General features: G+C 37.2%; 19 protein-coding genes across 19 annotated transcripts; 6 read left to right on the plus strand and 13 right to left on the minus strand.

Annotated features, from left to right (window-relative positions):
• Nucleotides 1-29: 29 nt before the first annotated feature.
• On the plus strand, nucleotides 30-527 carry C9374_010460 (uncharacterized protein; the record flags this gene model as incomplete). The annotated part of the gene is made up of 1 exon (XM_044686007.1): nucleotides 30-527. One exon carries the CDS (start codon nucleotides 30-32, stop codon nucleotides 525-527), a length of 498 nt encoding a protein of 165 aa, XP_044543890.1.
• A 38-nt stretch (nucleotides 528-565) lies between these two features.
• On the plus strand, nucleotides 566-2,395 carry C9374_010461 (uncharacterized protein; the record flags this gene model as incomplete). The annotated part of the gene is made up of 2 exons (XM_044686008.1): nucleotides 566-2,009; nucleotides 2,067-2,395. 2 exons carry the CDS (start codon nucleotides 566-568, stop codon nucleotides 2,393-2,395), a joined length of 1,773 nt encoding a protein of 590 aa, XP_044543891.1.
• A 100-nt stretch (nucleotides 2,396-2,495) lies between these two features.
• C9374_010462 (uncharacterized protein) lies at nucleotides 2,496-3,509 on the minus strand (the record flags this gene model as incomplete). Its single annotated transcript, XM_044686009.1, has 2 exons — nucleotides 2,496-2,944; nucleotides 3,017-3,509. The coding sequence occupies 2 exons, from the start codon at nucleotides 3,507-3,509 to the stop codon at nucleotides 2,496-2,498; spliced, it is 942 nt and encodes a 313-aa protein (XP_044543892.1).
• Nucleotides 3,510-3,724: 215 nt separating this feature from the next.
• C9374_010463 (uncharacterized protein) lies at nucleotides 3,725-5,836 on the minus strand (the record flags this gene model as incomplete). Its single annotated transcript, XM_044686010.1, has 1 exon — nucleotides 3,725-5,836. One exon carries the CDS (start codon nucleotides 5,834-5,836, stop codon nucleotides 3,725-3,727), a length of 2,112 nt encoding a protein of 703 aa, XP_044543893.1.
• A 95-nt stretch (nucleotides 5,837-5,931) lies between these two features.
• C9374_010464 (uncharacterized protein) lies at nucleotides 5,932-7,417 on the minus strand (the record flags this gene model as incomplete). The annotated part of the gene is made up of 2 exons (XM_044686011.1): nucleotides 5,932-6,012; nucleotides 6,065-7,417. 2 exons carry the CDS (start codon nucleotides 7,415-7,417, stop codon nucleotides 5,932-5,934), a joined length of 1,434 nt encoding a protein of 477 aa, XP_044543894.1.
• Nucleotides 7,418-8,089: 672 nt separating this feature from the next.
• On the minus strand, nucleotides 8,090-8,638 carry C9374_010465 (uncharacterized protein; the record flags this gene model as incomplete). The annotated part of the gene is made up of 1 exon (XM_044686012.1): nucleotides 8,090-8,638. The coding sequence occupies one exon, from the start codon at nucleotides 8,636-8,638 to the stop codon at nucleotides 8,090-8,092; it is 549 nt and encodes a 182-aa protein (XP_044543895.1).
• A 217-nt stretch (nucleotides 8,639-8,855) lies between these two features.
• Nucleotides 8,856-10,067, minus strand: C9374_010466 (uncharacterized protein; the record flags this gene model as incomplete). The annotated part of the gene is made up of 1 exon (XM_044686013.1): nucleotides 8,856-10,067. The coding sequence occupies one exon, from the start codon at nucleotides 10,065-10,067 to the stop codon at nucleotides 8,856-8,858; it is 1,212 nt and encodes a 403-aa protein (XP_044543896.1).
• A 177-nt stretch (nucleotides 10,068-10,244) lies between these two features.
• Nucleotides 10,245-11,501, plus strand: C9374_010467 (uncharacterized protein; the record flags this gene model as incomplete). The annotated part of the gene is made up of 1 exon (XM_044686014.1): nucleotides 10,245-11,501. The coding sequence occupies one exon, from the start codon at nucleotides 10,245-10,247 to the stop codon at nucleotides 11,499-11,501; it is 1,257 nt and encodes a 418-aa protein (XP_044543897.1).
• Nucleotides 11,502-11,649: 148 nt separating this feature from the next.
• C9374_010468 (uncharacterized protein) lies at nucleotides 11,650-12,144 on the minus strand (the record flags this gene model as incomplete). Its single annotated transcript, XM_044686015.1, has 1 exon — nucleotides 11,650-12,144. The coding sequence occupies one exon, from the start codon at nucleotides 12,142-12,144 to the stop codon at nucleotides 11,650-11,652; it is 495 nt and encodes a 164-aa protein (XP_044543898.1).
• A 447-nt stretch (nucleotides 12,145-12,591) lies between these two features.
• On the minus strand, nucleotides 12,592-14,388 carry C9374_010469 (uncharacterized protein; the record flags this gene model as incomplete). Its single annotated transcript, XM_044686016.1, has 2 exons — nucleotides 12,592-13,635; nucleotides 13,684-14,388. The coding sequence occupies 2 exons, from the start codon at nucleotides 14,386-14,388 to the stop codon at nucleotides 12,592-12,594; spliced, it is 1,749 nt and encodes a 582-aa protein (XP_044543899.1).
• A 210-nt stretch (nucleotides 14,389-14,598) lies between these two features.
• On the minus strand, nucleotides 14,599-16,139 carry C9374_010470 (uncharacterized protein; the record flags this gene model as incomplete). The annotated part of the gene is made up of 3 exons (XM_044686018.1): nucleotides 14,599-15,222; nucleotides 15,343-15,759; nucleotides 15,891-16,139. The coding sequence occupies 3 exons, from the start codon at nucleotides 16,137-16,139 to the stop codon at nucleotides 14,599-14,601; spliced, it is 1,290 nt and encodes a 429-aa protein (XP_044543900.1).
• A 245-nt stretch (nucleotides 16,140-16,384) lies between these two features.
• On the plus strand, nucleotides 16,385-16,924 carry C9374_010471 (uncharacterized protein; the record flags this gene model as incomplete). Its single annotated transcript, XM_044686019.1, has 1 exon — nucleotides 16,385-16,924. The coding sequence occupies one exon, from the start codon at nucleotides 16,385-16,387 to the stop codon at nucleotides 16,922-16,924; it is 540 nt and encodes a 179-aa protein (XP_044543901.1).
• A 182-nt stretch (nucleotides 16,925-17,106) lies between these two features.
• C9374_010472 (uncharacterized protein) lies at nucleotides 17,107-19,407 on the plus strand (the record flags this gene model as incomplete). The annotated part of the gene is made up of 2 exons (XM_044686020.1): nucleotides 17,117-17,130; nucleotides 17,214-19,407. 2 exons carry the CDS (start codon nucleotides 17,117-17,119, stop codon nucleotides 19,405-19,407), a joined length of 2,208 nt encoding a protein of 735 aa, XP_044543902.1.
• Nucleotides 19,408-19,792: 385 nt separating this feature from the next.
• C9374_010473 (uncharacterized protein) lies at nucleotides 19,793-20,311 on the minus strand (the record flags this gene model as incomplete). The annotated part of the gene is made up of 1 exon (XM_044686021.1): nucleotides 19,793-20,311. One exon carries the CDS (start codon nucleotides 20,309-20,311, stop codon nucleotides 19,793-19,795), a length of 519 nt encoding a protein of 172 aa, XP_044543903.1.
• Nucleotides 20,312-20,601: 290 nt separating this feature from the next.
• C9374_010474 (uncharacterized protein) lies at nucleotides 20,602-21,090 on the minus strand (the record flags this gene model as incomplete). The annotated part of the gene is made up of 1 exon (XM_044686022.1): nucleotides 20,602-21,090. The coding sequence occupies one exon, from the start codon at nucleotides 21,088-21,090 to the stop codon at nucleotides 20,602-20,604; it is 489 nt and encodes a 162-aa protein (XP_044543904.1).
• Nucleotides 21,091-21,298: 208 nt separating this feature from the next.
• Nucleotides 21,299-21,781, minus strand: C9374_010475 (uncharacterized protein; the record flags this gene model as incomplete). The annotated part of the gene is made up of 1 exon (XM_044686023.1): nucleotides 21,299-21,781. The coding sequence occupies one exon, from the start codon at nucleotides 21,779-21,781 to the stop codon at nucleotides 21,299-21,301; it is 483 nt and encodes a 160-aa protein (XP_044543905.1).
• A 74-nt stretch (nucleotides 21,782-21,855) lies between these two features.
• On the minus strand, nucleotides 21,856-23,040 carry C9374_010476 (uncharacterized protein; the record flags this gene model as incomplete). Its single annotated transcript, XM_044686024.1, has 1 exon — nucleotides 21,856-23,040. The coding sequence occupies one exon, from the start codon at nucleotides 23,038-23,040 to the stop codon at nucleotides 21,856-21,858; it is 1,185 nt and encodes a 394-aa protein (XP_044543906.1).
• A 1,502-nt stretch (nucleotides 23,041-24,542) lies between these two features.
• C9374_010477 (uncharacterized protein) lies at nucleotides 24,543-25,729 on the plus strand (the record flags this gene model as incomplete). Its single annotated transcript, XM_044686025.1, has 2 exons — nucleotides 24,543-24,701; nucleotides 24,902-25,729. The coding sequence occupies 2 exons, from the start codon at nucleotides 24,543-24,545 to the stop codon at nucleotides 25,727-25,729; spliced, it is 987 nt and encodes a 328-aa protein (XP_044543907.1).
• Nucleotides 25,730-25,875: 146 nt separating this feature from the next.
• On the minus strand, nucleotides 25,876-26,607 carry C9374_010478 (uncharacterized protein; the record flags this gene model as incomplete). Its single annotated transcript, XM_044686026.1, has 1 exon — nucleotides 25,876-26,607. One exon carries the CDS (start codon nucleotides 26,605-26,607, stop codon nucleotides 25,876-25,878), a length of 732 nt encoding a protein of 243 aa, XP_044543908.1.
• Between the last annotated feature and the right edge of the window lie 682 nt (nucleotides 26,608-27,289).

Raw genomic sequence — 27,289 nt, forward strand, 5'->3', positions numbered from 1 at the left:
TCAGCATTGAACCGATAGGTTCCTAGTAAATGGGATCGTCTGTATCGGTTGGGGTTCAACCCTCAACACCACTTTCCGGAGGAGTAGTTTCTCAACCTCAAAGTAGAAGAGCCTCGCAATTCAATCTATCGATTGGTTCAACACACAAGCTAAAGAAATCTAAATCAACAGATCCTAATGCATCCAAACGAAATTCAATTGCTCCGCAAACGACGATAGTTTCACCTGTGCTAGAATTTACTGAACAATCTTCGAGTTCTTCATCATCCGTAGAAGATATAGTTCATAACACGATGGAGAGTCGGACCTTAAAGTCTCCACCCCAACCACGAATGAAAACTTTTCCTTCGGCTTTATTGAGGAATGATCATGCTAAGTCTTCACCTCGTGTTTTGATACACGCTTCAACATCAAAGGACGATATGCAAATGACCGATGCGGAGGATGAGGACGACACGAACGGAAGAGCTGTCATTTACCGAAATCAGCATGAGCCAGAGGAGGCTCAAGACATCATGCCACCCTGACCACCAGTGCAAGCCCTCGACTGATGCACTCAAAATCAATGGGAGTTTTAAACCAATCACATAATTCACTGAAGTCTCTTTCAGAAAGTTTGACAACGAGCACACTGCTGAATGGCTTTTACTGTTCTTCCATTATTCCTGAAAGCAATTTATTGAAAGAAACCAATTTAGAATTGAAACATTTTGCACCATCGTTATCTCGTGAGGAAAACAAGCAACTGGGCCATATTGGAGATGGTACTGATTTTGTAATTCAAATGTTACAATGCAGTCCAATGGCTTCCGCTATCACTGATTTAAAAGGAAATATTTTAGCAATGAACTCTGCATTCAAACAAATATTTAAAGTGAAAGAAGTATTAAATCCTATTAAGAATAGAAGTGAAGTAGGACATGTAACAAATTTTATGCCACCAGAATACAGAAATCAGCATGACAAGCACATGTTGAAATTTAAAAACAGCAACGAGACCAAAATGAAAAGAATAACCTTTGGATACACGACTGAAGGCGACAAAATTCCTATAATGCTCACGATTGCATTAACTACACTTCCGTCAACACAAAAACCTTGCTATATTTGCTTTGTTAAAGATTTAACATTTGAATTTAAGCATAGTACATTGGCTGAAATGTATGAAACCGTAACTGGAAATTCATCGTTTCCTATAATCGCCATTGATGAAGAATGTACCGTTAAACTATTTAACAAAGCAGCAGAAACGACATGGATGGTAACTAAATTAGAGGTGATGGAAAGAAATGTAAATATTCTAATGCCAGAGTCAATTGGCAAGTTTCACACTAAAATGGTGCAGAACTATTGTACGGGAAAAAAAGAAGGAAAACTAATTAATAGAGTACATCAAGTGGTTGGAAAGAGAGTCGGTAATGGACACGAGTTTCCCTTAGAAATTAAGATTGCTGAGATTCGGCACGAAATTAATTTAAAACGATCCTTTATTGCTTTTCTGAGAGATCTTACAGCTGTGATGACAGCCAGAGAGTTTCAATTAACGCTCTATCCAGTGTCAGTCGTGAACCAACTTGAGGCAGGCCAAAGGACCATCCACAAATATCATTCATGTATTTCTGTTTTGTTTTGCGACATTGTTGGGTTCACGGAAATTTCTAGACGTATGTCTAGTGAGGAGCTAGTGAAAATGTTGGATGAAATTATAACATCGTTTGATGAAAACCTTTTGCTGAGATTTGGCTTGGAGAAAATCAAAACAATGGGTGACAATTACATGTGTGCCAGCGGGTTAGATTCAAATCCTCATCATGCAAGTAACATTGTAGAAGCAGCTCTTGAAATGCAAACACTTCTAATTGAGTTCAACAAGAAACATGCCGCTGATCTAAGAGATAGGTTTCCTTCTCAATATCAAGAAGATGACAACACTATTTCAGTGAGAGTTGGTATTAATTCAGGAGAGTTAGTTGCTGGCATTGTAGGAAGTAAGAAACCCGTCTATGATGGTAAGTTTACATTGTTACATTCAGTGTAATGACCTAACTTTTTCCGCTTGATTGTAGTTTTTGGTGATACAGTTAACATGGCCTCTAGGATGGAATCATCAGGCATTGAAAGTGAAGTCCAAATAACTCAAGCTACATATAATTTATTAAGAGATGATTTAAAAAAGAGATTTGTTTTGCGAAGGAACGTGACAGTGAAAGGAGTTGGTCAAATGGACACGTATATCTCGCAACTAAGGCAAGAACGAGAAAAGCATTTTCGACCAAAGTCTGTTGAAAATTCAACTGTAGATATAAATACCAACAAACAAGTCAACGGCATCAGACAAATGGAATTTGAAGACGTTGATGACACCGATTTACCATCACAGATCAACCATCGATAAACTGGGTAAAAGGTGAGTTTTATATTAATGTAAATTTTATTTAGAATATCATTTGTTCTGATATTATTTAACAGGTTCGAATGAAGGGGTTGTAAGAACTCTAATTATGTTGTTGCTTCTTTTCTTCCTCTTCTCTCATCTTCTTTCCCTTTTCCACTAACCTTTTCACAAACCAAATTTTAATTTTTTGGATTGGACTCTTATTGCCCCACCTTAAATATCCTGTTTTAAATTTGTGTGTCATGACATCAAATTGTGCATAGTAAGGAATGCCTTTCACTGGTCTCTTTTGTGTCACATAATTTAACGCTTCACAAGCTAAAATACCATGAGCCATAGTTAGCACAGGGCCTAAGGAAGGAACAGCATGCACGCTAAAATCTATTTTCTTGGAAGGCTTCATATACTTTAAATGCAATCCAGCAGGAGCAGTTGCGACGATGTGTCTAATCAGCACTTCTTCCTCACTCATGTCATCCGTGAATCCACAAAATTCTTCCAATGTTGGACCAGTGGGAAGAAAGATCTGCCATGCGCACGACCAACCAGCTAGTCAGTTCATTATTGGAATATTCATCATCAAATGAACCATTTCATTGTCTGCTGAGGTTGAAAACTTACCTGGTGCAGCTGTGAATACTGGAATTCCCTTCTTATGAGCATATTTATATAACAATCTTCGGGATTGAGGTGCAAAAAAATCCAAAGCATCCATCACGACAGTCACACCTTCCAAAAACTGCTCAATATTACTTTCATCAATAGCTGCTTTAAATGTTTTCACACTTGCTTCGGGATTAATGGACAAGACAATTTCTTGCATGACCTCCGCCTTATTTTTCCCAACACTATGTATAGTAGCTCCATATTGTCGATTAAAATTGACCACTTCAAAGAGGTCATGATCTGCCAATACGAATGAACCAAATCCAGCACGTGCCAATGCTGTAGCGTATCCTCCTCCTGCGCCTCCACACCCGGCAATGGCCACACATGCTTGTTTTACTCGATTTTGTTCTTCCAAAGTTAAGAGACCAATGTTTCTGCAAAAGGCTTCGGAAGAAGAGAAGGAAACAATAGAAGGTGCGGAAGAAACAGTTTGTGTGTGTGACATTGTGTTTTAATAAATTTTTCTGTCGTGTAGTTGAAACACAACTGGAAATGTCCATCGAGATGATCATGGAACTGTAAAAAATTGATCACGGTGATTAGAGAAATATGGTAGCAGATTGTTACTTTTCAGAAATTTGATCCAATGGAAAATACTTCGTGGCATTAGAGGTTTGTGAAGGATGAATATACACAGAGGAATTTATGTTGTTTCCTCGTCTACCAAAAGATATCACCCGTACTCTCTATTGAGTCCAAATAACTCATCAAATTTAAATATTTCTTCCAAGGTGTCGTTTTGAATCCTTGCACTCCTTGTTTCATTTTGTGATTGAGGCGAAAAGCTCTCCCATGTTTCATGACATATTTTAACATGGTTCTCAAAATGGCTTGCGGCTTCAGTATGTGTTTCATGTTTTCCTTGTCGCCCCATCCAATCCATTTAGCAAATTCTTGGAGTTTATAATTGACAGAGTAGCCATAGTCACTACTGTTCGTACTCTCTGAGTCTTGGCTATAGAGTGATAAAGTGGTACGACCACGAATGGCCTTCAGTTGAAGATCCGCAAATTCCACACTTCCATCAGTTCCAAAAAAACATTCTAAAGAATAGACGACTCGTATAGGTGGTGATGACAACGTTGGCGTGACATCGACGATGGACTTCTTACTTTCTTTCTCAGTGATCAATGCTCCCTTAAAAGTACACTCAAGCCTAACAAGGGCATATTGAGCGCGGGGATGTCGATCAAAAATACTATCTTCATAATAAGGACCACAGCTCAGTATTCGTTCTGCAATAAGTGACTCCGTTCGAGAATAGGCAAGCTTGGATACAGTATCAGTGTCGGCTTGTTGAGAGCAAAGGAATCGAACTTTTCGTACGAGCATTCTCAGAATGTCAAGTTTGCATTGAGTAAACGTGCTCGTTTTTTGGTTCAAAGCACTAGCCACACTTTGGTTGTTGTTACGGTGATGATGATGATCGAGAAATATATGAGGATTTACGAGTTTCAATAATTCATCTGCACGTTGCTTTCCAGGTTTTCCACGAATGGCCCACAACCATTTTTCCTTAACTTTTTCGGAATCATCTTCTTCTTCCTCGTCATCCTCATCTTCCTCTTCTTCTTCTTCGCCTTCTTCTTCTTCTTCTTCTTCATGGTTGTTTTCAAAAAGATCTTGTACAGATTCATTCATTTCTTTTGTTGCAGCTTGTTTTTCAGCTTCCAACTGTTCTTGCTGTTCCTTCTCTAGCAGTTTTAACAGGTTTTCATGTGCAATCAGCTTCTTTTGGAAAAGTTCACAAATCTTGTCTGGAATGTCAGTCATTCCTCCAACCATCAGTAAAAGATTCAAAAATTGCATACAAGTTAATTTCGAGCCAATGACTGTTTGATTCTTCAATTCTTCAAAATCGGGAATGAACGCGGCACAATATGAATCTTTAAAGGTTCCCTTAATGGATATTAATACCTTGTTTTCACAAGACAGATGGTATCGGATCAAATTATAGCCATCTTCATTCACGAAATAAAAGTAATATTGAGTCATACGAATTGGAGGTGGTTGTACTGATGATGATGATGTTTCTTGAACCAAAAGTACATCGCAACAAGTATACGAAACATTGTGTCCTTGAACACAATGAAAGCCTTCAATTTCCCATAAGGCTTCGTTCCATGATGATAGTTTCTCGATCGAGGGATCTTGACTATTCTTTAACCACTTCTTCAGGCCATCCTTATAGGACGGTTCCATAGTGGAATGACTCGATTTTTCTTGGAGCAACTCTTCTATGCGATGACTTGGTTCTTGTAAATAAAATCCATAGGTATGATGTCTGAGTGCTCCTTCTAACCGATACAAGAATCCCAAAGCAAAATCATTGGGATGACAGATCGGTGGTGCTTGTTCTTGTTGTTGTTGATGATTGAATTCGGGAGCTTGCATAAAATCACGCAGTTGAAGTAAGGCTCGTATGGCATGCATCGGAAAGCTCGATTGGTGCAAGATGATATTTCTAAATCTGGAACATGAGGAGAGTAATGAAAATTGTGTCCGATGATCATTTTCTAAAAACTCACACACAAGATGAAGTATTAAATCATCAGCAATGTGAGATAAAAGTATGAATGATGATGAAGTTGCGCAAGAAGAGCTTTGAACTTTTTCGGAAACGTTACGGTCATGATCAGAGGACGAATTTATGGTGTCATCATTCTCATTGTGCTTTTTTCTCTTCTTATTGTTCGTTTCTTCATTATTGTGTGATGATTTTTCATCGTTAGCGTTGTTGACGTGATGAAGCGAAAACTCTCTTTTTAACATTTTTTTTACCTTTATTCAATTATTAATATTTAGAAATGTAATTTAAATTAACAATCGTTTCAAAATAGATCATGTGGAAATGTTTTTATTTCACATTATTCAAAAATCCATGTCACAAATTTACCATTTGTGACGTCATTAAATTGGAAGCTCCATCCAGAAGGAATGAAAATGCACTGAGATTGAGGTTAAGAAAGTCAGCGATAATATTAAAAAGAAAAAACTTACATCTGTCTTCTTGACCTCAGTGTCCGTCAATTCTTTCTGAGGAGATGTTAAGGACACTTTGATTTGAGAATCAGAGTCAATGATACATATCATGAACTTGTTGATATTTTCATTTCTTCCAAAATTGAAAGGACTTCCTTTCTTTGTTCTTTTCGTAAACCAAATCTCTGAAAATACTTTTTTGAAATTTGCAAATTGATCTAAATTCTGGGGAAAGTCGTACTCAAATTCATATTCTTTCATTGAAGCAATGAAAGGAAGCCTGTAGAATGATCTAGAAAGAGCATCCAATGGTGCAATAGAGAGAGAAATCTTTTTCTTCTTTGTCCATTTGGCAAGATCTTTCTTCAATCTCTTCAGTCTCTTTTCAAATTCTTGATTTGTAATAAATTCCTTGCTCCAAGTCGAAGATGCAATCCACTTGCTGCTAAACTTTTTCATAATTATTGGTTTAGATTTTGACAAGTATTGCTCAATACTTGTCTTGTATTGGTCCGGCGACAGTGTTAAAATTTGTTCTTCTGGTTGTGGTGGCTCTGCACTTTGTGAGGAGAAGAAGCTAGCCAAAGTTTCCATCCATGTGACAGATTTTTCTTCAGTTGGTGTTGCTGGTGCAGTCTTGTCAATGTTTGGTGTTAGAATTGTTGATGATTTGTTTCCTCCAAAAGAAATTCCAAGCAATGTCATGATGAAAAATAAGGCAATCATTGTGGTGACTGCCATGCAAGCATATCTGACAGCTTTAATGGACCACCACAACCTAATTTGATGAATAATTCGTCTCAGTTGAAATATTATTCTTTTCCTCATTTGCTTTTTTTCTGAGTCTTCTCGAATGGGAGACTCTTCGACCATGCTTGAGTTTCTAGAAAAATTATTTACACTTTCTGAAGATGATTTGGGGTTTGGAAAAAGGTCCATGTTTCGATTGAGGTCGATTTTTGGTAACACGATTGGTTGTTTTTCCAAATCGGTCATCATGTCCACGCTGTTCGTTTCCGTTTCACCTTGTAAATTCACATTATGAAAACTATTACTGTCATCACTATGTTTTGTTCCGTTCATAATACTACTCGATGATGTCAGCACTCCTGATGTTGACGTCGTTGAAGGGTTGTTGGATGATGAATTTTTAGTTTTCACTAATTGAAAAACACTTGACTTTTTAGTAGTGCCAGCACTGCGTCTTGTTCTTACGGTAGCATTTGCTGTTGTAGGAGCCATTAGAGCAGAGTCCAAAGATGAAGCATTTTCCAAGTTTGGGCTCAGTGCAGTGCTGGTTGACTTGTCAGTGATGACAACATCAAAGGAGTCATCATTGCTCATGGATCCGTTAGCGTTTTGTGCAGCCATTGCGTGTAATGGTTGATGTTGCGGATCAGATAATGATGTGTTTGATATCCAAATATTATCCAAAAGTTGTGATGGTGGTTCTATCAATGAATATCAATTAATTGCTATCAGAATTACGAGATGCAAATAGAAATTGTACCACTACAATGCTCAATACTGATTTCAATTGATTGTATTTCAATGTAATATTGTATATACTCACTCTGATCTGGTAATAATTGAAAAATGAAACCAACCCGAAGATGCAATAGGATCCAGTGGTTATTGTGCTGATTGTTTGTTGTATGAGGCTGCAAGAGGTTGCCTTTTCTTGTCTGCAGAACACCTTGGAACTGGAAGGGTGAAAGAGAGCCGTTAGCACTGAGGTGGAAGGTTGTTTTTTTCAAAAGCGAACCCATAAAAAATGAACAAAATGACGTTGCTGGTTCGGTCGTGCTTTTTCAAGACATGATGTTGATGATCGGAATGGAGAAGAAATCAACAAAGGATTCGGTTCTTGCTCTGAATCAATCGGAGTACTCTTGAAGAGAAGGGTTTCGTAAAAGATACTTGTTTTTTAATTCATAGGATTGATTTGGGTTTATTTACAAATATATAGAAAAATATAATAGTGAGATTTGTTGGTTGTGGATTTTAAAATATCAGTAAGACTCAGTCCACATCATTGTTGCCTTAGAAGCACTTTCTATGAACAATTCCTGGACCGGCATCTTCATATTCTTCCTTAGTGATCCACATGGATTGGAAGGTAGACAAAGAAGCCAAAATTGATCCACCAATCCAAACTGAATATTTACGTTCTGGAGGAGCAACAACCTTAATTCTCATGGAGGCAGGAGCCATAGCAGTCAATTCCTTGGTCATTCTGTCAGCAATACCTTCAAACATGGTAGTACCACCAGACAAGACTACATTGGCATACAAATCTTTTCTGATGTCAATATCACATTTACCAATTGAGTTGAAAGTGGTTTCATGAACACCAGCAGATTCCATACCAATGAAGTTTGGTTGGAACAAAACCTCTGGACATCTGAATCTTTCGTTACCAACAGTAATGATATTACCATCTGGCAATTCATAGGACTTGTCAATACTGGAAGAATCAGAGGCCTTCTTCATTTCACCTTCAAAGTCCAATGCCACATAACACAACTTTTCCTTAATGTCTCTAACAATTTCTCTCTCAGCGCTAGTATGGAAGGAATAGCCACGTTCCATGAGAATCTTTTGCAAATAATCAGTCAAGTCTCTACCAGCCAAATCCAATCTCAAAATGGCATGTGGCAATGCATAACCTTCATAGATTGGAACAGTGGGGATTTTTAATCTCACACCCACACAGGTTGGGTGAGTTGAGATTAAACGCCGTACCTCACACCCACCCACCCATTTCACACTCAAAAAATTTTTGAATAAAGAAATATCAATAAATTTATTATTCATCATCGTGCATTCTATCAATGACACTGATGGAGAGTTCAGTGGTTTCTGTTGAAGAAAGAGCTTCAAATGAATACGTGTCATTGACAATAAATCCTTCGGAGGTTGTAAGAACTATTCTGTTCAATAAATCAGTAAAAGTACACACCCCTAAAGTTACTCTTTCCTGAAGGAATGAAAGAAAATCACCAGACAAGTAAATCAATACTTTGATGTCAGAAACAACTACCTTCTTTCTTTTTCCATTATAAGACAACACAACAACCTTATCTTTGCCCTGATGTGACTTCATAAGAGTGTTGGCCAGTTCGAATGTCTCCGTTAATTTATCCAATACTTCGGCCCACTTCTCACTGTTTCTATAGAATGTCATATGTTGAATGGTATGCATGCGCTGAATATCTGTTCTTTCTTGGATAGCATTTCTTCTACGATCGGTGTCTTGAATATCACGTTCAACAAGATCAATTACATTGTCTTCTGGATTAGAATTAAGTTCTCCGGTGGTCAATAAAAATTGTTGATTATCACGTTCAATATCCCACACTTCTTTCAAAATGGGATTACTTGGTTCAAATAAATCAAAAGTTCTCAAAATCAATAAATTTGTTAAAGGAAAAGCAATGATGGAACCTTGTTGCAAATCACCAACTGTCTTAAATTCAGATGTCACGACTGATGATGGTAAGAGTAAATTTTTCTTACTTGCATCGTGGGACTTGATTGTAATTTTAGCAAATTGGTTGTATGGATATGTTTTACCGTGGCAATGGAATAAATCTTCGTTATTAGATGGATTTGCACTCAAGATGATACCTTTACCAATAACTACCTCGTCAATACATAATTCGACATCTTGATTAATTTTCAGAGTGTGATTATTAAATTTCTCTGAGAGTTTTGATCTATATTCAATAATTTCCTTTTTCAATTCCTCCTTCAATCTGCGATACTTTTCAGCACAGCTTTTATCACCACGCACATGCCAATTCCATTCTTTGTTGTCAAATAATTCCTTAATATTTCTCGCAACCTTTTCCCAATCCTTGTCTTGTTTGTAAAGTTGTAATGCAGCAAGGACTTCAGAGTCTGTCCATCGTTTTCCCGTGCTGGATTGGTCCTGTGATTGATTGCTATTTGATGCTTGACTTGAGTTAGGTTGAGTGTTGGTTGGTTTTTGCTTCTTCTTGGGTTGAGTATTGGCCATTGTTTTTTTAATGGATGATTCTTCAAAACAATACTAGTCAACTACGTTAAATAGGGTTGGTGAATTATGTACAACAGTTGTAACGGTTGTAACGGTTGTAACGGTTAATTGTTGTAAATTTACAATAGTTTGAGAAAATATGTAATATTGTAATATTACAATGCAAACTGAAAAAAAATGCTACCTAATACATTACATGTCGTCATCACTTATTTAATGATGGCAGCAACTGTCATCATTACTCATCCTGAGTTGATTGATTATCCAGGTGTAAATAGTCATATCAATGTCAATAGTTTCATATCAAAATTAAATAACCTACAACAAGAACTGTTGATGTATAAAGCATGCTCATGGGATGAAAAGTATTTGAAAAGACTTCAATTACTTGCTTGCTCATTAATCCCTCCAGTAATGCCTTTGCCACCAGAAGAGCCATATTATACTTCCAAAAAATTTAGAACTAAAACTCCATTTTGTGGACAAGGACGAAGTCAATACCGAAAACCAAAAAGTAAGGTGGAAGGAGTTGACAATTATGGAAAATGGGATGACGATAAGTTGATGGATTTCACTCATTTAACTCGTGCTGAGTTTGAAGAAATGTATTCTAGGATCAAATTAGAACTGTTAAAGCCAAGAAGATATTATGACTTGAGAAGAAATATCAATACTAAACGTGAATACAGATACTCAAAACTTACTCCAAAAAACAGATTGCTGCTAATCTGTGTTTGGATGGGATCATATTCCAAATTTGCTCTGCTGTCAGAAATGTTTGGAGTTTCCAAAGGATATGTTTGCATGGAAATCAAACATATTATTCCCATATTATTATCGGCCTATATGAACGAGGTTGTTATGCCAGGACATTTGACTGTATTACAAGGAAGCTCTAATATTGATAGACTAGTAATAGGCGCGCTTGATGCAACGCATTTCAGAATCTCCAAGCCAAGTGTAGATCAGGCTATCTATTATCGTGGTGACAAATGTATCCATTCTTTCATCGGACAAGCGTTAGTTGATCTTCAAGGCAGATTTTTACATTTTACGGTTGGTTTTCCTGGAAGCAAGAACGACAAAGATGTATTATTCTTCAGTAATATCCAAAAATACTTACAGGGTGTGATGGTCCTTGCTGATGGTGGATATCAAGCAAAAACATTCAAACATGGAGTTGAATTGGTACTTCCAACATCAACCATCATCAGAAGTAAGCCTGATCTCTTTGTGCAACACAAATCTGAGAGAATGATTGTAGAAATGACCTTCGGATATGTAAAACGATTATCAGCAACGGCAACAAGATGGAGACAAAGAAAATCTTTGCTTCCATATGTTGCAATGGTAGCTGTTCTATGTTCGAACGCTATTTTGAAAAGCAATCCGTTGGTTAAAACCATGCCAAACACTTTGTTCAAATTTCAATAATAAAACGCTGATGATCATCATATTTGTTGTAGAAATATTTTTTTTTGAAGATTGATTTGGATTTGTGTTGTGTTTGAGATTAAACGCCGTCCTCACACCCAACTCACCCAATCCCATGTTCATTTTTGCTGGGTGTGTGGGTCTGAGATTAAAAATCCTCAGTGTGAGAAACACCATCGCCAGAGTCCAAGACAATACCAGTGGTACGACCAGAGGCATACAAGGACAATACTGCTTGAATAGCAACGTACATGGCTGGAACAGAGAAAGTATCAAACATGATTTGAGTCATCTTCTCTCTGTTGGCCTTTGGATTCAATGGAGCTTCAGTGAGTAAGACTGGATGTTCCTCAGGAGCAGCTCTCAATTCATTGTAGAAGGTGTGATGCCAAATCTTTTCCATATCATCCCAATTAGTGACAATACCATGCTCGATAGGATATTTCAATGCAAGAATACCTTTCTTCGACATTGCTTCATCACCAACATAGGCATCCTTGTTACCCATACCAACCATGATGGAACGTTGCTTTGGTCTACCAATCAAAGAAGGGAATACACAACGAGGTGCGTCTTCACCAGCGAAACCGGCCTTACACATACCAGATCCGTTATCGACGACGAGAGATTGTACTTGATCCATTGTTGTTGTTGTTTGCTGTTGTTGCTTGTAGAGAGTTGCTATTGAACAGTGAAACTCTTGTTTTTTCTTGTTGTTTTTGATACAAGATGGTCCAAACAGCTCGTGCTTTTATAGCTCGTTTCAAATGGACGTATTGAGTTTGAATCATCTTTGGTGCGCTTTCAGCACTCAAACAACAACTTGAATCTCTGTATTTTGAGCAAGACCTAAAGTTCCATGTTCATTGAACTGCAACTTTACCTTAAAAAAAATCAAATTTCTTACAAAGCTAGAGTTATTGTGGGAGGTAGTTGTATTATCTTTTGAAAGTGACATGGTCAAGTGGCACCCACCTTCAGTCAGGCACTGTCAGACATTGAACTGTTCCCTGTTCCTTGCCATACGTACTAAACTGCTTCTGCAAGAAGTGGATATTGGACAACATGGAACAAGGAGCTTTTTAATGTATTATTTCTTCCTTGTATACACCAAGTGACAAAGTATACACAAAAACAACAGGACTGATAGTGAGCTCAAGATTATTCCAAACGCCATATATTGGGCAATGGGGTTCAATGCAAGAACCTGCTTTCCCACTAGCACTTGAATCAATAATTGAAACACATTTGCTAATGCAGAATTGAATGAAAAAATTGCCGCAAATCGAGTGATTTTCAATCCTTCCGCAATTTGTGAAAAAGAAACCACATACAAAAATTCAAACAAGCAATGATATATCACAAATAAGAGATAGGCTACAAAAATTGGACATTTTCTGTTAATACCCATTGCAATGAGACATGACCCACATGCTAGGCAAACTATTGCTGCCATCAATTTTCCTTTCCATGAAGCAACCCATTCTCCAAATCGAGTAGGAATCATGCTGACCATTGCAGCACATGCGTAGGCAACTGCTATAAGAATGCCGTTCAAAGAAATTTGATTATTAAGGGTTTTGAAAAACGTTTGATAATAGGTGAGAGCTAGCATGTGAACAGCAATTCCAAAAATGCTGTAGATACTCCAGAAAGATACTGAAAAATTTCCCGTGTAACATTGTTTCACTTCCACAACGAATTTCCACGCTTTGCTACTTTTCAGAAAGAGACTTAATTTGTGAAGAAAATTTGAATCACTTTTGGAACTGCTTGAATCTTGTTGAAAATGTGGTGTGTCATGCTGAGTATGAACAAGTAACGGTTGTTGAGAATGTTCATTTTGCAGCTCAGTATTGATACTCTCCACATAATTCGATTCAGAAGATATTAATTTCACATCTTCTTTTGCGGTATTATTCTTAACTAGATCAGTAGTTTCAAAACTATGAATTGACCTCACATATTTCTTTGGAGAAGGAAAATGAAAAATTGCAAGATACAAACATGGCACCACACAAGCAAAACCTATGTAATACAGAACTTGAATAGAAACTCCGCACATGTATACGATTTGACCAACTATGGCACCAAATACTTGTCCCATTAAAATACATGTTCTAGATAAGCTTGTCTAAATTACGAGCTCTAAAATAATGATTGTCACAATAACTAAACTTACCAAGAATTGATACGAATTTGGAGAACTTGAATGATACACCAATGCATAATAGGTCTGATCCGTTCCATACAGAACAGCCACAGCAATTTCAGTCAACTGTAACATCCACACTGTGTGTTTCGTACTAAAAAATTCGCTCAACATGAAAAGCACACTCGACAAAATTCCAGCGACAATGACCCATTTGTGACCTATAAATTTCACTTCTGAAATAATTCCAATACACAATTGAACTACGGGCATGGAATAGGACCAAATTGGAAAAATATCAAATAAAATTGTTTTGAGTGAAATTCCTTTGGATGTTAAAAAGTCAACTAAAAATGGTTGTTGAGGATTGGTCATGTGAAAAAACGAATAAACCGCAAAAGTAAGAACTAAACCCAACGAGAGTTTTTTTGACGAATTCATTGTTATTGGTGTAGTTGATGAAGGTTTTGAGTTTTGATTTTTGTCATTATTCTTTGTACAATGATTTTTTCCAATTGATTCCGAATCATGTTCATTGTGCATTTGGGATGATTCAATATTTACAGAATGGTGATTGTTATGATTCGTATCATAAAGTAACAGTGAGGTGTTTTCGGACAAGTCAATTCCACTCGATTGCCTATTGATAGGCTGGGTAGACGAAGTACAAGCCGTTTCAATGGTCCTCATCAAGGGTTGTGATTCGTTGATGATGGTATCATCTTGTGTTTGCATGATGTGATGAAAACGAATTATGTCTCTCCACAATTTTTTCTCAGATTTTTCTCAATTTTCTCAATTTTCTCATTGACATCAGTGAATTAAGGGATGGGATACACTTCAGCGGATCAACATAACATCAACAAACGCAATAACAAGGCGAGATTGCGGTTGTGAATTATAATTATTTTAAAAATGTACATAAATTACATTTAGTGAGGAGTTTTAAGCATAATAGTCGAGAGCCACCTTCTTCTTGGCTTGAACTGCGGCAATACCTTCCATGAAATCTTCGTGCATGATTTGGGTGGCATCTCTCCTCAATGCAATCATACCTGCTTCGACACAAACTGCCTTCAATTGAGCTCCGTTAAAATCTTCACAACAACGAGCCAACTCTTCATAGTTGACATCATCAAAATTCACATTCATTCTCTTGGAGTGAATTTTTAAAATTTGTATACGTCCCTTTTCGTCAGGAAGTGGAAATTCAACCTTACGGTCCAAACGACCAGATCTCAACAAAGCAGGATCCAAAATATCGATACGATTGGTTGCAGCAATGACCTTAACTCGTGTATCTTGAGAGAAACCATCCATTTGGTTCAATAATTCAAGCATAGTTCTTTGAACTTCTCTGTCACCTGACTTGTCAGAACCGAATCTCTTAGTACCAATAGCGTCCAATTCGTCAATAAAAATGATAGCAGGAGCTTTTTCTCTTGCCAATGCGAAAGCATCACGAACAAGCTTGGCACCATCTCCAATAAACATTTGAACCAATTGTGGACCAGCCAACTTTAAGAATGTAGCTTTAGTTTGAGCAGCACATGCACGAGCCAGCAAGGTCTATAATTTCCACAAATTATTCCAGGTAAGCCAAACGAGTAGTATGTTGTGACATGAGCATATGAAAAAATTGAAGAAAATAAATTGGTGAAATTGTACTCAAGCCAAATTCACACTTACCTTTCCGGTACCAGGAGGACCATACAATAAAACACCTTTTGGTGGTTGAATACCAATTTTCTTGAAACGATCTGCCTCTGTCATTGGTAAAACAATTGCTTCATACATTTCCTTGATTTGAGCATCACAGCCTCCAATTTGATCGTAATCTTCCTTTGGTCTTTCATCAACTTCCATAGCCTTGACACGAGAATCGTACTCAGATGGAAGCTTTTCCAACACAAGGAAACTATCCTTGTTAACTCCAACTAATTCTCCAGGCTTTAATTCTTCAGAGTCGACCAATCCAATGACAGGAAGATAAATCGTTTGTCTTGTACTTGTTTTTATCACTGCAGATTTTCCTTTTTTATCTTCATCAAGAGCAATGCTTGATCCGTCTTGTATAATTTCTTCATTTTCATCAGTTTCCAAAATCTAAAAATGTTATGAATCATCATTTGATCGGAATGAAATGATATTTATACAATGAGTCAACCAAATATTACCACCATCATTATTAATACAATCGGATTAGTTTCTCCACCAATGAATGGTCCTATACTTACCTCTACAACAGTAGCCACAAGATAGGGCAATTGTTTGTTAAGTTTGATCTTTTCCGTATTTTCCTTTATCTTTTCCTTCATTGTCGTTTCATCATATTGAATACGCTTCTTTTCATTCTTAAATACATGAATCTCATTCTCGATTAATCGGGATCGGTGCTCAATCTCGTCTGTTCCAGCACAAGCAATATCCTCGCCGAATGTTTCAAGTACTTCCTCTTTGGTCCACTTCTTTTGTGATGATTGCATTTTTTTTGTTTGAATTTTAAAAAAAAAGGACTATAAATAGTTTGACATTCCTGGTCAGAAAAGTTAGCTTGAGTTGAAGGACAGAATGCCGTCTTAATATTCCAACAATCGATAAACACCATTACAGATTTCTATATTTTCACTGCTTACAAAGTCAACAAACGACGTTGAAGCACAAAGTCAATTTCAAACTGCGTCCAAGAGTAATTTCAACAACGAAAAAAAAACATTCCTCCTCAACAAGAATGATCACAGACATGAATTCAAATAAGAAAATCATTTACTTACATTGTGTTGGAGGTCAAGAACATTTCACCTCGTACACAGTGAATCTTGCTCCAAAAGTTGGTCCTCTTGGTCTCTCTCCTCGAATGGTTGCGGAAGAAATTATAAAACAAACTCAAGAATGGAAACATGTTCGTGTGAAATGCAAAGTTGTTGTTCAGGATCGATCATTTCGTGTGGAAATTATGCCTTCGTGTGCCAGTTACATCATTCGTGCGTTGAATCAGTCCATGGCAGCGTTAGGTTGTTCAGCTTCTCGACATGTTCGAAGTGAAAGGTTCTCAAAATCAAGTCTTTACAAACAAGGAAATCTGTCAATGGAACAAGTGTTTGATATAGCTCGAAAGATGAAACCTCGATCTCGATCGAAGGAATTGAAAGGATGTGTTCAACAAGTATTGGGAACTTGTGTTTCGATAGGATGTCAAGTCGAATGTCAAGATCCAAAACAAGTTCAACTACTTTTAACGTGTGGAGTTTTAAGTGTTCCTCTGGAGTAATGAACCAAATGAAACACAATTGTTCTAAGCGAGAGCGTTCTTCTCATCTCTTCCTCCTTTCTTTTGGCTTCCTTTCTCGCGCTCTCCATCTCGGAGCCCAGAACATGAACGAAAACCAGCTTGTCTGTAATTAGACAATTCGATTTGGCTTGCGTGATTGACAAAAATTAAACTTTAAAAAAATGTCTCAAAATGATCCGAGATGGGTAAGTTTTATCATCAGAGTTGTTGAAAATATTGATGATTGGCTCGATGATGGTTGGTGATATTTGGAATGAAAGAATGATAGAAATTTTGTACTCCAACAAGTGAAACACGATGGATTTGCACTTGAATATGCTTCTCAAGAATTGAGAAATGATCGAGAGATTGTATTGGAAGCAGTGAAACAAAATGGATTTGCACTTGAATATGCTTCTCAAGAATTGAGAAATGATCGAGAGATTGTATTGGAAGCAGTGAAACAAAATGGATTTGCACTTGAATATGCTTCTCAAGAATTGAGAAATGATCGAGGATTTGTATTGGAAGCAGTGAAACAAAATGGATTTGCATTTAGATATGCTTCTCAAGAATTGATAAATGATCGAGGATTTGTATTGGAAGTAGTGACAATTGAAAAATCCAAAGAAGGAATTTCTAGCAATATCAAAACCTGTCTCTTGTTCCACCCATCTCTTCAAAAACATCCAGAAATAATTACTTACATAATTCAAGAAGGCCCAAAGTCATTCTCATTCACCTCCACTATTGACGAAATGATTGAGCACTATTCCAATAACTATATATCAGAACAGAATGCATTTGAATTTTATTTATATTTGGACATCAAACCCTCTAGCACATTCTTTACACTTTCATCCAATTATCCTAAAGAAACGGTGATTGAATTTGCATTGATGAAATTATTCCACAAATTTATTGACACTCATCAAATCGATCTAAATGCATTTGTTCATCATGGAACAAGTTTCAACTCGATTGATTATTATTTGCTCAGTGACAGCATTCAATTATTTGTGAATCATTGGTTTCAAATTCTAAAGTCCACCCATTACAAACAACTCAAAACAATTGTGAACAACATTGTACAACAATTTCCAATTGAGATATTACCAAAATCATGTATTAATGTTATTGTGAAATTTTTGAATGATTGGAAGAAAGTGAAAGGTTTTCCTCGTCTCACATCCATTCAAGAATTAACATCTCAAAATCTTTCCATAGTTGGTACAGGTGCAGATTTGGACAAAATTCGAAAATGTTGCCAAATTGCCAAATCTCAAACACAATTCAAAACAATTCATTTCATTTCACTGTTGGGAATGGGAGCACAAGGTGTTGTGTTGAGATGTTTGAACACGAGTCATGGAATGGTTGCTTGTAAATTCTCTTTTGAACCAACTTTGGATCGTCAAAGAGCAGAAGAACAATTCAAAGTGTTGAAAGATCCTCGTGTGAAAGGACATGTGATTGATTGTATTGAATGTGGTACAATTGAATGGAATGGCTTACACTATCCATACATCATCATGGAAATGGGAAAAGGAACATTGGAAGAACGAATTCAATCCATCCATGCGAAGAAGATGTTGAATTATAATCGAGAAACTCATTGTGCATTTCTTCAAAAACAAGATTTGATTTGGATTGTGAAATGTTTTATTGATATTCTTGAAGCTGTGAATGTTTTGCATGGAATGAATATTTCACATCGAGATTTGAAAACAGGAAATATTGTTCTCATTCAAGATGCTCAAAATGTTCAAGATGGAAAGGCAAAGTTAATTGATCTCGATAATTCTCGAAACATTCAATATCGAGACTCAGTGACCATCAATGTTGGAACTCTTCAATACATGGCACCAGAAATTCATAGTACCAACAACATTGATCGAATTTCAGACAATTGGACAATTTCCAAATATTGTGACGTCTTTTCATTAGGTTGTGTACTCTTGAGAATGTTGACAAATTGCTCTTTACAACTTGATCCAGGTTATTTAAAAGCCACAGAAGAAGATTTGTTGGGAAACAAGAATCCAGATCATGTCACTTTCTTTTCAGATTATGGAACATATTTTCATGCGGCTATTGCAACTCCATATGGAGAATCCAAACTACATCATGCTCTGTACAAGGAATTAAATAGACACATCGATCCCTCATGGAATGTGAATGATATTCTTGGAAGATGTTTGATGACCATGATTCAGAAAGATATTGAAACTCGAAGAGATTGTGTGAAATATATTCCAATTTTGCAAGCTGTGAAACAATCACTTGAAAAAGAAGGAGAGAATAATCCACCAGATTTTTCCTCTTTTGATTTGAGCATTTTGAAAGAATATCAACCATCAATTATAGAAAGGTTGATGAGAGAGAATAGAATATTGAAAGATCTATTGAAGAGAAATAACATCAATTTTGAACAAGAAATTAATCCCAAACAAATCTTTCAATTCAATAACAACAGCAAGTAGAAGGAGCTCTCAAACGCTATTTGAAATGTATTTCTGACTATTAATAATAAAAGTATTAGAACACACCCCTCGGCATAACTTTGCAGAATGGAATAATTGAAATATATTAAAAATACAGACGTGGGTGGAACATGTGTCTGCTCATTTCGTCAAGATGGAGAATTTGTTTGAATGAACTCATCTCAAATGGACAATGAGAAAATATGTGGCGCAATAGAATGTCGTTCAACTGTTCTCCTCAGTGCAGCAAAATTATTGGATTTCTGGAAGAATTAGATATTTAACCACTTCTTTGTGGTAAGTAATGGAGATCGAGTTCAGTAATTGTTTGAACGTCTCGTCGTTCGCAAAATAATTAAAAGCTTATGTATTGAATTCGAACATGTTATTTTGTGTGATCATTTCCACGATTCATTTGTAGTCTCATGAACGCCTCTTTCTCTTTCGCTTGTCTTTGTTGTTTCTCTTGTTCCAATCTCTCTTTTATTTTCTCTATTTCTGCAATTTTTCTAAGCGTGAGCTTTCGTCTCATCTCTTCCTCCTTTCTTTTGGCTTCCAACTCTTTATGATAGTCAATCATTTCTTTTAATAGACAAGTTAAATGGGCAAGTGCATCTTCTGTGGAACTCATATTCTCAATGGTTTTTAAATGAGTGTCGATGGTTGAGCGAGGAAAATCAATGTTGGATCCATAGCTCACCAATAATCTTGTTAAATAGAGAGGTGTTTCTGTTAGAATGGTGTGAATGGATTTGGAAATTCGTAACACATTACCCATCTCTGATAATGGAAGATACGTCAAGGTTTCAATCATGATTTCTTTCGGAACAATGTCATGAAATTGTTTCAAACAATGAGGAGGAGCCAATGGTTGATCATGATCGACGTTTTCGCTGCAAGACATTTTTTATGGTTTGATTTATCTGTTCAATCCGAAGAGGAGATCTAAAATCTTTATGCACCGATTCTCGCACTGTTTCATCATTTGTTTCTCAATTCTCAGTTCATGAACATTAATGGTCCACTCCTCGTTCGCATTTTCGCTGTACATCCTGTTTTTCATCATTCATTCAGCCTTTCTTTCTAGGAAGATGCAATCTGGTTACTGTCCTTCAAGCTGTTTCATCCAATCTAAGGGCAATGTTGTATTGATGGATAGGGTTGTTGGGTGAAGAGTTTGAATTCAAAAACTTTTTATTTCGTTGCATCGTCCTTTCTTGTATTCATTTCAAGTCTCATTCGTGATGCTTGCTCCTTCAGTTCTCGAAGTTGCTTTTCTTGTTCCGTCTTCATTTTCATCAATTCTTGCATTCGTTTCCGGATCAACTCTGCTTCTTCTCTTTTGGCTCGTAACTTTTTCTGATGGGCAACCATTTCTTGTAATTTGGAAGTCAAGGTTTGATGTGCGTCTGTTGTGGACATTGTCTCAATGGATTTTAAATAAGAGTCAATGGTTGAACGAGGAACAGAGGTGTTGGAACAATAGCTCACAAAAACGGATTGGAAATATCGTGGAGTTTCTGTCAAGTGTGAATGGATTGATTTGGAAATTCTTAAAACATTTCCCATCTCTGATAATGGAAGATATGTCAAAGTTTCGATCATGATTTCTTTCGGAACTGTGTCATGGAATTGTTTCAAACAATGAGGAGCAGCCAACGGTTGATCGATGTTTTCACCCATTTTTTAGGTTTTGTTTTCGAACTTCTCAGCCCATGAAATTTGGAATTTGAACATGCTGTTGGACACTTACCTTTGACAAGAAACGCTAAAAGAATTACATTCGTTCACCACTTTTTCGTGTTGTTATTTGTTCTTATCAAAGAAATCGGTTAAAGCTTGTGGACCTGAGTGTAAATTCAAACTTTAATTTCATTCACAACTTTTTATTTCATGGCATTGTCATTTCCCGTTCGTATATTCGTTTGCAATAAAGTTGGCGCACACATGGCTGTTGCTCTTTCTGTTCTCTAATTTTTTTTTCTCGTTCTGCCATCCTTTTCATGAGCAATCCTTGAGATCGTTTCAACATCTCTTCTTCCTGTCTCAGCTTTTTCTGGTGGGCGACCATTTCTTGTAAATTCAAAGTTAAATATTGATGTGCGTCTGTTGTGGACATTGTCTCAATGGATTTTAAATAAGAGTCAATGGTTGAACGAGGAACAGAGATGTTGCAGCAATAGCTCACAAAAACGGATTGGAAATATCGTGGAGTTTCTGTCAAGTGTGAATGGATCGATTTGGAAATTCTTAAAACAGTTCCCTTCTGTGATAACGGAAGATAAGTCAAAGTTTCAATCATGATTTCTTTCGGAACAGTATCATGGAATTGCTTCAGGCAGTGAGGAAGTAGATCATTTTGAATGTTGGACATTTTTTTGTGTTTCCAACATCAATTGATCAATTCTGCAGTGGAATGCGTGACAAAATTTATTATAACCCCTTCCTTCAACTATATTGCTGCTTGAGTTGGACAAACTGAATAATAACCTCTTCAAATTCGTTTAACTTCTTTTGAAATTTCTTGTTGAGCTTTTCCAATCGAATATATTCTCTCCATTTAACCTTTGAGTTTGAGGTATTATTTTGGAAGGTTGTAGATGGAAGTGAACGAATGAGTGGGGACGCCCCAGTAATACCTACAACGTCAAGTTCCACAACCGAGGCTTCACTTGCTTCTTCCTCGTTTGGAACAATTATCTTTCGTGTCGTTTCAAAAAGTTTAGAGCATGTGACGGTTCTCTGAATGTGACTTGGAAAGTCAATGTAATCCATGATATCTTTGAAATTCGAGCTTGGAAGTTTCTTGAGAATGGGTAACGAGCCTGTTGAGCTTGCACGCTCTAGTTCTTCTCTGGCTTGGAATGAAAAGCCAAAATTACTCTCTAACATGTTCTGATGTGACTCAACCAAATTCAATAAAGTGCTCTCGATATTAATCAGTTTGGTTACTTGTTCACAAATTTGAAGCCGCTGCGTCTTAAGGTTTACCTTACTGCTGTTTGATGTATCAAATGTGTTGCTGTTAGACATGGAAAAATTTGGTGGAACAATGTCGTCATCGCCATCCTCTTCAAAGTCCATCAAGAAGAGGGATCCTGGTTGTTGTTCATCAATTTCTGTCAACATTTCCCACAAACTTGAAAGCTCTTTGACTCCAATTTCAACGCTATTGTAGAGTGAGTTGAGCTTGTTGATGCAATCCAAGCTAGCTTTTTTCATCTCGGCATATTGCTCGAATTTTTCAGCATACAGAGAAGCACTACCATTGTCTATGGCAGCTTCTTGTTCCTTCACACCCTTAGCAATCGTTGCCTTCAGTCTTCCTGAAGTGTTGGGAGATTTGTATGGAGAGACACATCTTGACGAGGTTGGTTGTCGTCTACTTCTACCTGAAGGTTGTGGCGAGAGTTGATTTGTAGTATTGGTTGTTGCAGTACTTTCTTGAATATTAGAAGTGGCAGTATTATTTATGGAATTGACAGCTGCAGTGCTTGTGCTTGAAACGTTAGAAGATAATGAAACGGATGTGGAAGGAGAGGAAGCACGGTCGGAAAGGAGAAGTTTGAGAGTTGAAACTTGAGAGCGATGATAACGGAAATGAATATGTTCAGGTCTGAAGAGTGTCTCCATTTTGGTGAATGTCAACAAGTGGCGGAGAAAGGTTTGAATGTGCTTGCTGAAAGGACAAGTGTTGTTAATGTTTGAAATAAGTTAACAAGGGTATGTACAGAGAGAGTGGAAAGCCTCTTGACAACTTTGTACAGCAGTTGATGTCGTACTGGTGAGCAATACGAAGACTCTGTGTATAAATACTAGGAAAGCTAAACGTTCAAAATCTCTACCAGTTGGTACGGACTCTCTATGAAAGTGATTGTACTCCTTCTTGAAATACAATCCTTGATGATGATGTTGTTTCTCGTGCTTCTAAAAAAAGTAACTCCAGACCAAGCAGCTTGATGATTCGACCCGAAGAAGAAGAATTTGAATGATGATTCTCACGTTACTAGCTGTTCGGATTTATCAATAGGTAGATTCAAATATTCATCAACACCACGTCGAAGAAAATCAAGCCGTCTGTGGAGCCTTTTTTTAGAAGAGAGAAAAAAAATTTAGGTTGAGTGTTTGAAGAGTTTACAACCAGTTTTTCCCGCTGCACTCTTTTTTTGAACGTTATTAAAAATTGCACTCGTTGTGTTGATGTGAAATTGAACTCTCCCTAAGGTGGTATTAAATGATGTGCATGGTCTTTGTGAAGCTTGATATTGAGAGCTTTAAATTTTCAATGGTTTTTCATTGGATGTGATCTTGAGTACATTTACAAGGGTCTTCAAAAGTAGAAGATTTACAAAAAAGTATCCATTGAGCACCAAGAAGTGTTTCCCTCGTTGTATACAAGTGAAATGTTCAATTCATTGACTACCTCAATACTGGAGTAGAGAATCAGCTTCTCAAGGATATGCCACTTTTTACAGTACAACGACGTCTGATGAATATTGAGACGGCAAAAGTAAATGTAGCTTGTCAGTGGCTTGTGACAACAGTTGTTTACAAATTAATGACCGCACGGTTCATTACTTATTTTCTCGTAACCTTGTGCGAATACAAGGACACAGTGTGATGGATGGAAAAAAGCTATCCATCGTTCTAATTGGTGATACCATCTCCTTAATGAACGACATTTCATAATTATTTCCAAATTATCCACAACGAACGCAAACTCGATCTAAAATTGTTGATTTTTCCCGATACGAACCGACACCCGTTTCATCTCGCCGTTTCTTGATCGCATCCTGGTCATCCACAACGTTTGATCGCTCACAATTAATGATAAAATTATTTAAAAAATTCAAAAGCATTTCAACAAACACTGCTTGTTGGATGTGGTTGTCATTTCTGAATTCATCATCCCCATTGCACCCTCTCTCAGTGGACTCCTTTTCCTCCAGCTGTACAAGATCATTTTCCGTTCAACACTATTTTTCCTCTCGACCATCAAGTTATTGTCGTACTGAAACACTTCTGCTGCTGCTACTACTGCTCAGTACTGATTCCAAGAATATTCATTTGACCGAATTTTTATCGTGATATCGAATTCATCATTATTGATCTCTAAAACTACACCACCACCACTGATGCAAACATCAACGACCACTCAAGTTGTAGGAACAAGAATTGTTTCTGAATCCAAGCAACTTCCTTTGCCTTTTCTGGGAGAAAATTTGTATCTTCGGTATGGAATAGCCGGAGGTTTGAGTGCATTTTCAACTCATGCCATTATGGTTCCGTTGGATGTAAGTCTTTGAATTCATGGATACATGCGCGCATGCTCATCACCATTTTTTATTTTCTGCTTTCCTTTTTTGTCGGTTGTTTTTGTGTTTCATTACTATCCCAAACCAAAAACGATACTAACTGAATTCTGCCATTCCTGTAATAACGAAACCACAACTATCCTCCTCTCCTCGCGAATTCATGAATTTCTCTGATTCAGGTCGTTAAAACTCGAATTCAAATCGAGCCCGCCAAATACAACAAGGGAATGGTTCAAGCGTTTCAAACAGTGTTGCAACAAGATGGAATGAAAGGTTTGACTTTGGGCTTTTCTGCAACAGCTTTTGGCTACTTCATTCAGGGTGCATGCAAGTTTGGATTCTTTGAGGTCATTAAACAAGGAATGATGCATCAAATAGGATATGAACGAATCATGAATGGAGATCTCAAATATTTGCAATTTCCAATTTATGTTTCAGCCTCTGCATGTGCCGAAGCTATTGCTACTGTCATGTTGAGTCCATGGGAAGCCATTCGTATTAAAACAGTGAATCAACCTGACAAGTATGGAGCTATGAATGTTTGGAGAGGCTTGGCCATGATTGCACGTGAAGAAGGTCTATTGAGTGGATATTTCAGAGGTCTTGTACCCATTCTCCTTAAACAAGTTCCATATACTGTGACTCAGCTGACCGTATTCAGTTATGCCACCGAGTATTTTTATCGAAGCTTGTTGCCCAATATGTTTGGAAAATCAAAGAACGATTTAAACACTAAACAACAATTGAATGTGAGTTTGGCATGTGGTGTGTTGGCTGGACTTTCGAGCGCAATTGCCTCACACCCTGCCGACACATTGTTGTCGTTGGTGAACAAACCAGGAGAGAAGAGAAGTGTGTTAGAAATTTTGAAACACATTGGTTTTCGTGGAGTTTGGGCTGGTATTGTTCCAAGATGCATTATGGTGAGCTCATTGAGTGCGGCCATGTTTTTGGTATATGATGGAACAAAGGTATTGTTGGGATTGCCAACCACAGGGGGAAAATAAGATGTTGTCTTGTAATGGCATGCCCTTGTTGGGCAGCAGAGACTTATCCTTGCCTAATAGATGCAACATGTGATTATTATTAATAAACATGTGAACGGGTTAATAAGGCTAAAGCAAGGTTTATTCAAAATTAAACGCCTCTAACATCATCTATCGTTAAGAGCACATATAATATTTGGGTTCATGGTCTGGAGAGTCTTTTCGTGTTCTTCATAATTACTCACCCTAACCTCAACTTCCAGAAACTCAAGTCCTGCTGGTAAGTGTTGGGAGAGGGATGTGGTTGAAGCAAATGATTCTAATGACAGGGACAAGTATTTTAAATTTGGAAATAGTTCAAGAGATTGAAAGTACTTTGGGTCAAAGTTATCTTTTGGCTCTGCGATTTGGAGATCACAAGAAAGAACACCACCTCTACCTAAAATTAAATTCAAAGTTGTGGTTCTGATATCTGGGTTAATATTTAAGTCCACGCTATAGGACTTGTCAAAATTAAGCAATCTTTTTGGACGTTGATGCCTAATCAGGTGTTGTGTAATGAAATCCAGGCTACTATAATCAACAGACAGAGTATTGAACTTCTCCTTAAAATACTTGGAAATAACTTCAAGTCGAGATAAATACTTAAAATTCATCTTGTTTGGGCTGAGATCCATGGAAGACAAGGCAAAAGGAAGTTCAGATGCTTGTTTCCACAACTTGCAAACTCTTGCTACCTTGAGAAAATCAACAAAACTAAGAAAGGAAAATATGTTTGCCCAAATTTCAGGAATAGTGATATGATTGAGATGGCCGAATATATCAGCTTTTCCACTGAGAAGTACCACTTCAACTGATTTACACAGCTCCGAGGTTTTAGCAATGTCTGTTTGAATCATACGCAAAGATGAAAGACAATGTTCTCTATCTTCCTTAGTCATTTGGATATATCCTTCCTTAAGAGTTTCTAACGCCTTCTAGCAGGACATTAGTACTTGTAAAATCTCGTGAGCAGCAGGAGAGTCCGAGGTGGTCAATGAAGCCAAGTCCAATGGGTACGAATTAGTTTCAACCTTTGCTTTCTTACTATTTGACTCTATGGAATGAGTGGCATGATCTGAATCTTCATTACTCAAAGGCTCATGGCCGCTCTCTTCGACCTTCGTTCTCTTTGCAACAACCTTATCCCTTCGCTTCTTGGTCATATTTTTTGTTGAGGTACCATAACACGATACCGTAATGAAATGTTGCGCCCAGTAAAGTCCAAATTCCATGTTACATACGTAAGTACAAATAGATATCAGTATTAAGGTTAGTCTTACCATTGTGTATATACGAATAGGAGGCAATTACACGATGATGAAATGTTTAAGGGTTGGTTAAATCATTTAACCAGCGAGCTTGTTCAAATCGGGGAGCGCTCTCCTTTTCGGTTATTTCGCCGCTCGATCGATTGTACCTTTCCTAAAGGAGTCAAATGAGCTACAACGTTTCCAACCGCCAGGCACCTCCATCACAAGAAAACTTTGATGACCTTCGTTATTGCGTGTATCCACTCTCCACCCAAGCACAATCGCAAGG

This window comes from Naegleria lovaniensis, assembly GCF_003324165.1.
Source record: "Naegleria lovaniensis strain ATCC 30569 chromosome Unknown tig043, whole genome shotgun sequence".
Taxonomy (NCBI): Eukaryota; Heterolobosea; class Eutetramitea; order Acrasida; family Naegleriidae; genus Naegleria; species Naegleria lovaniensis.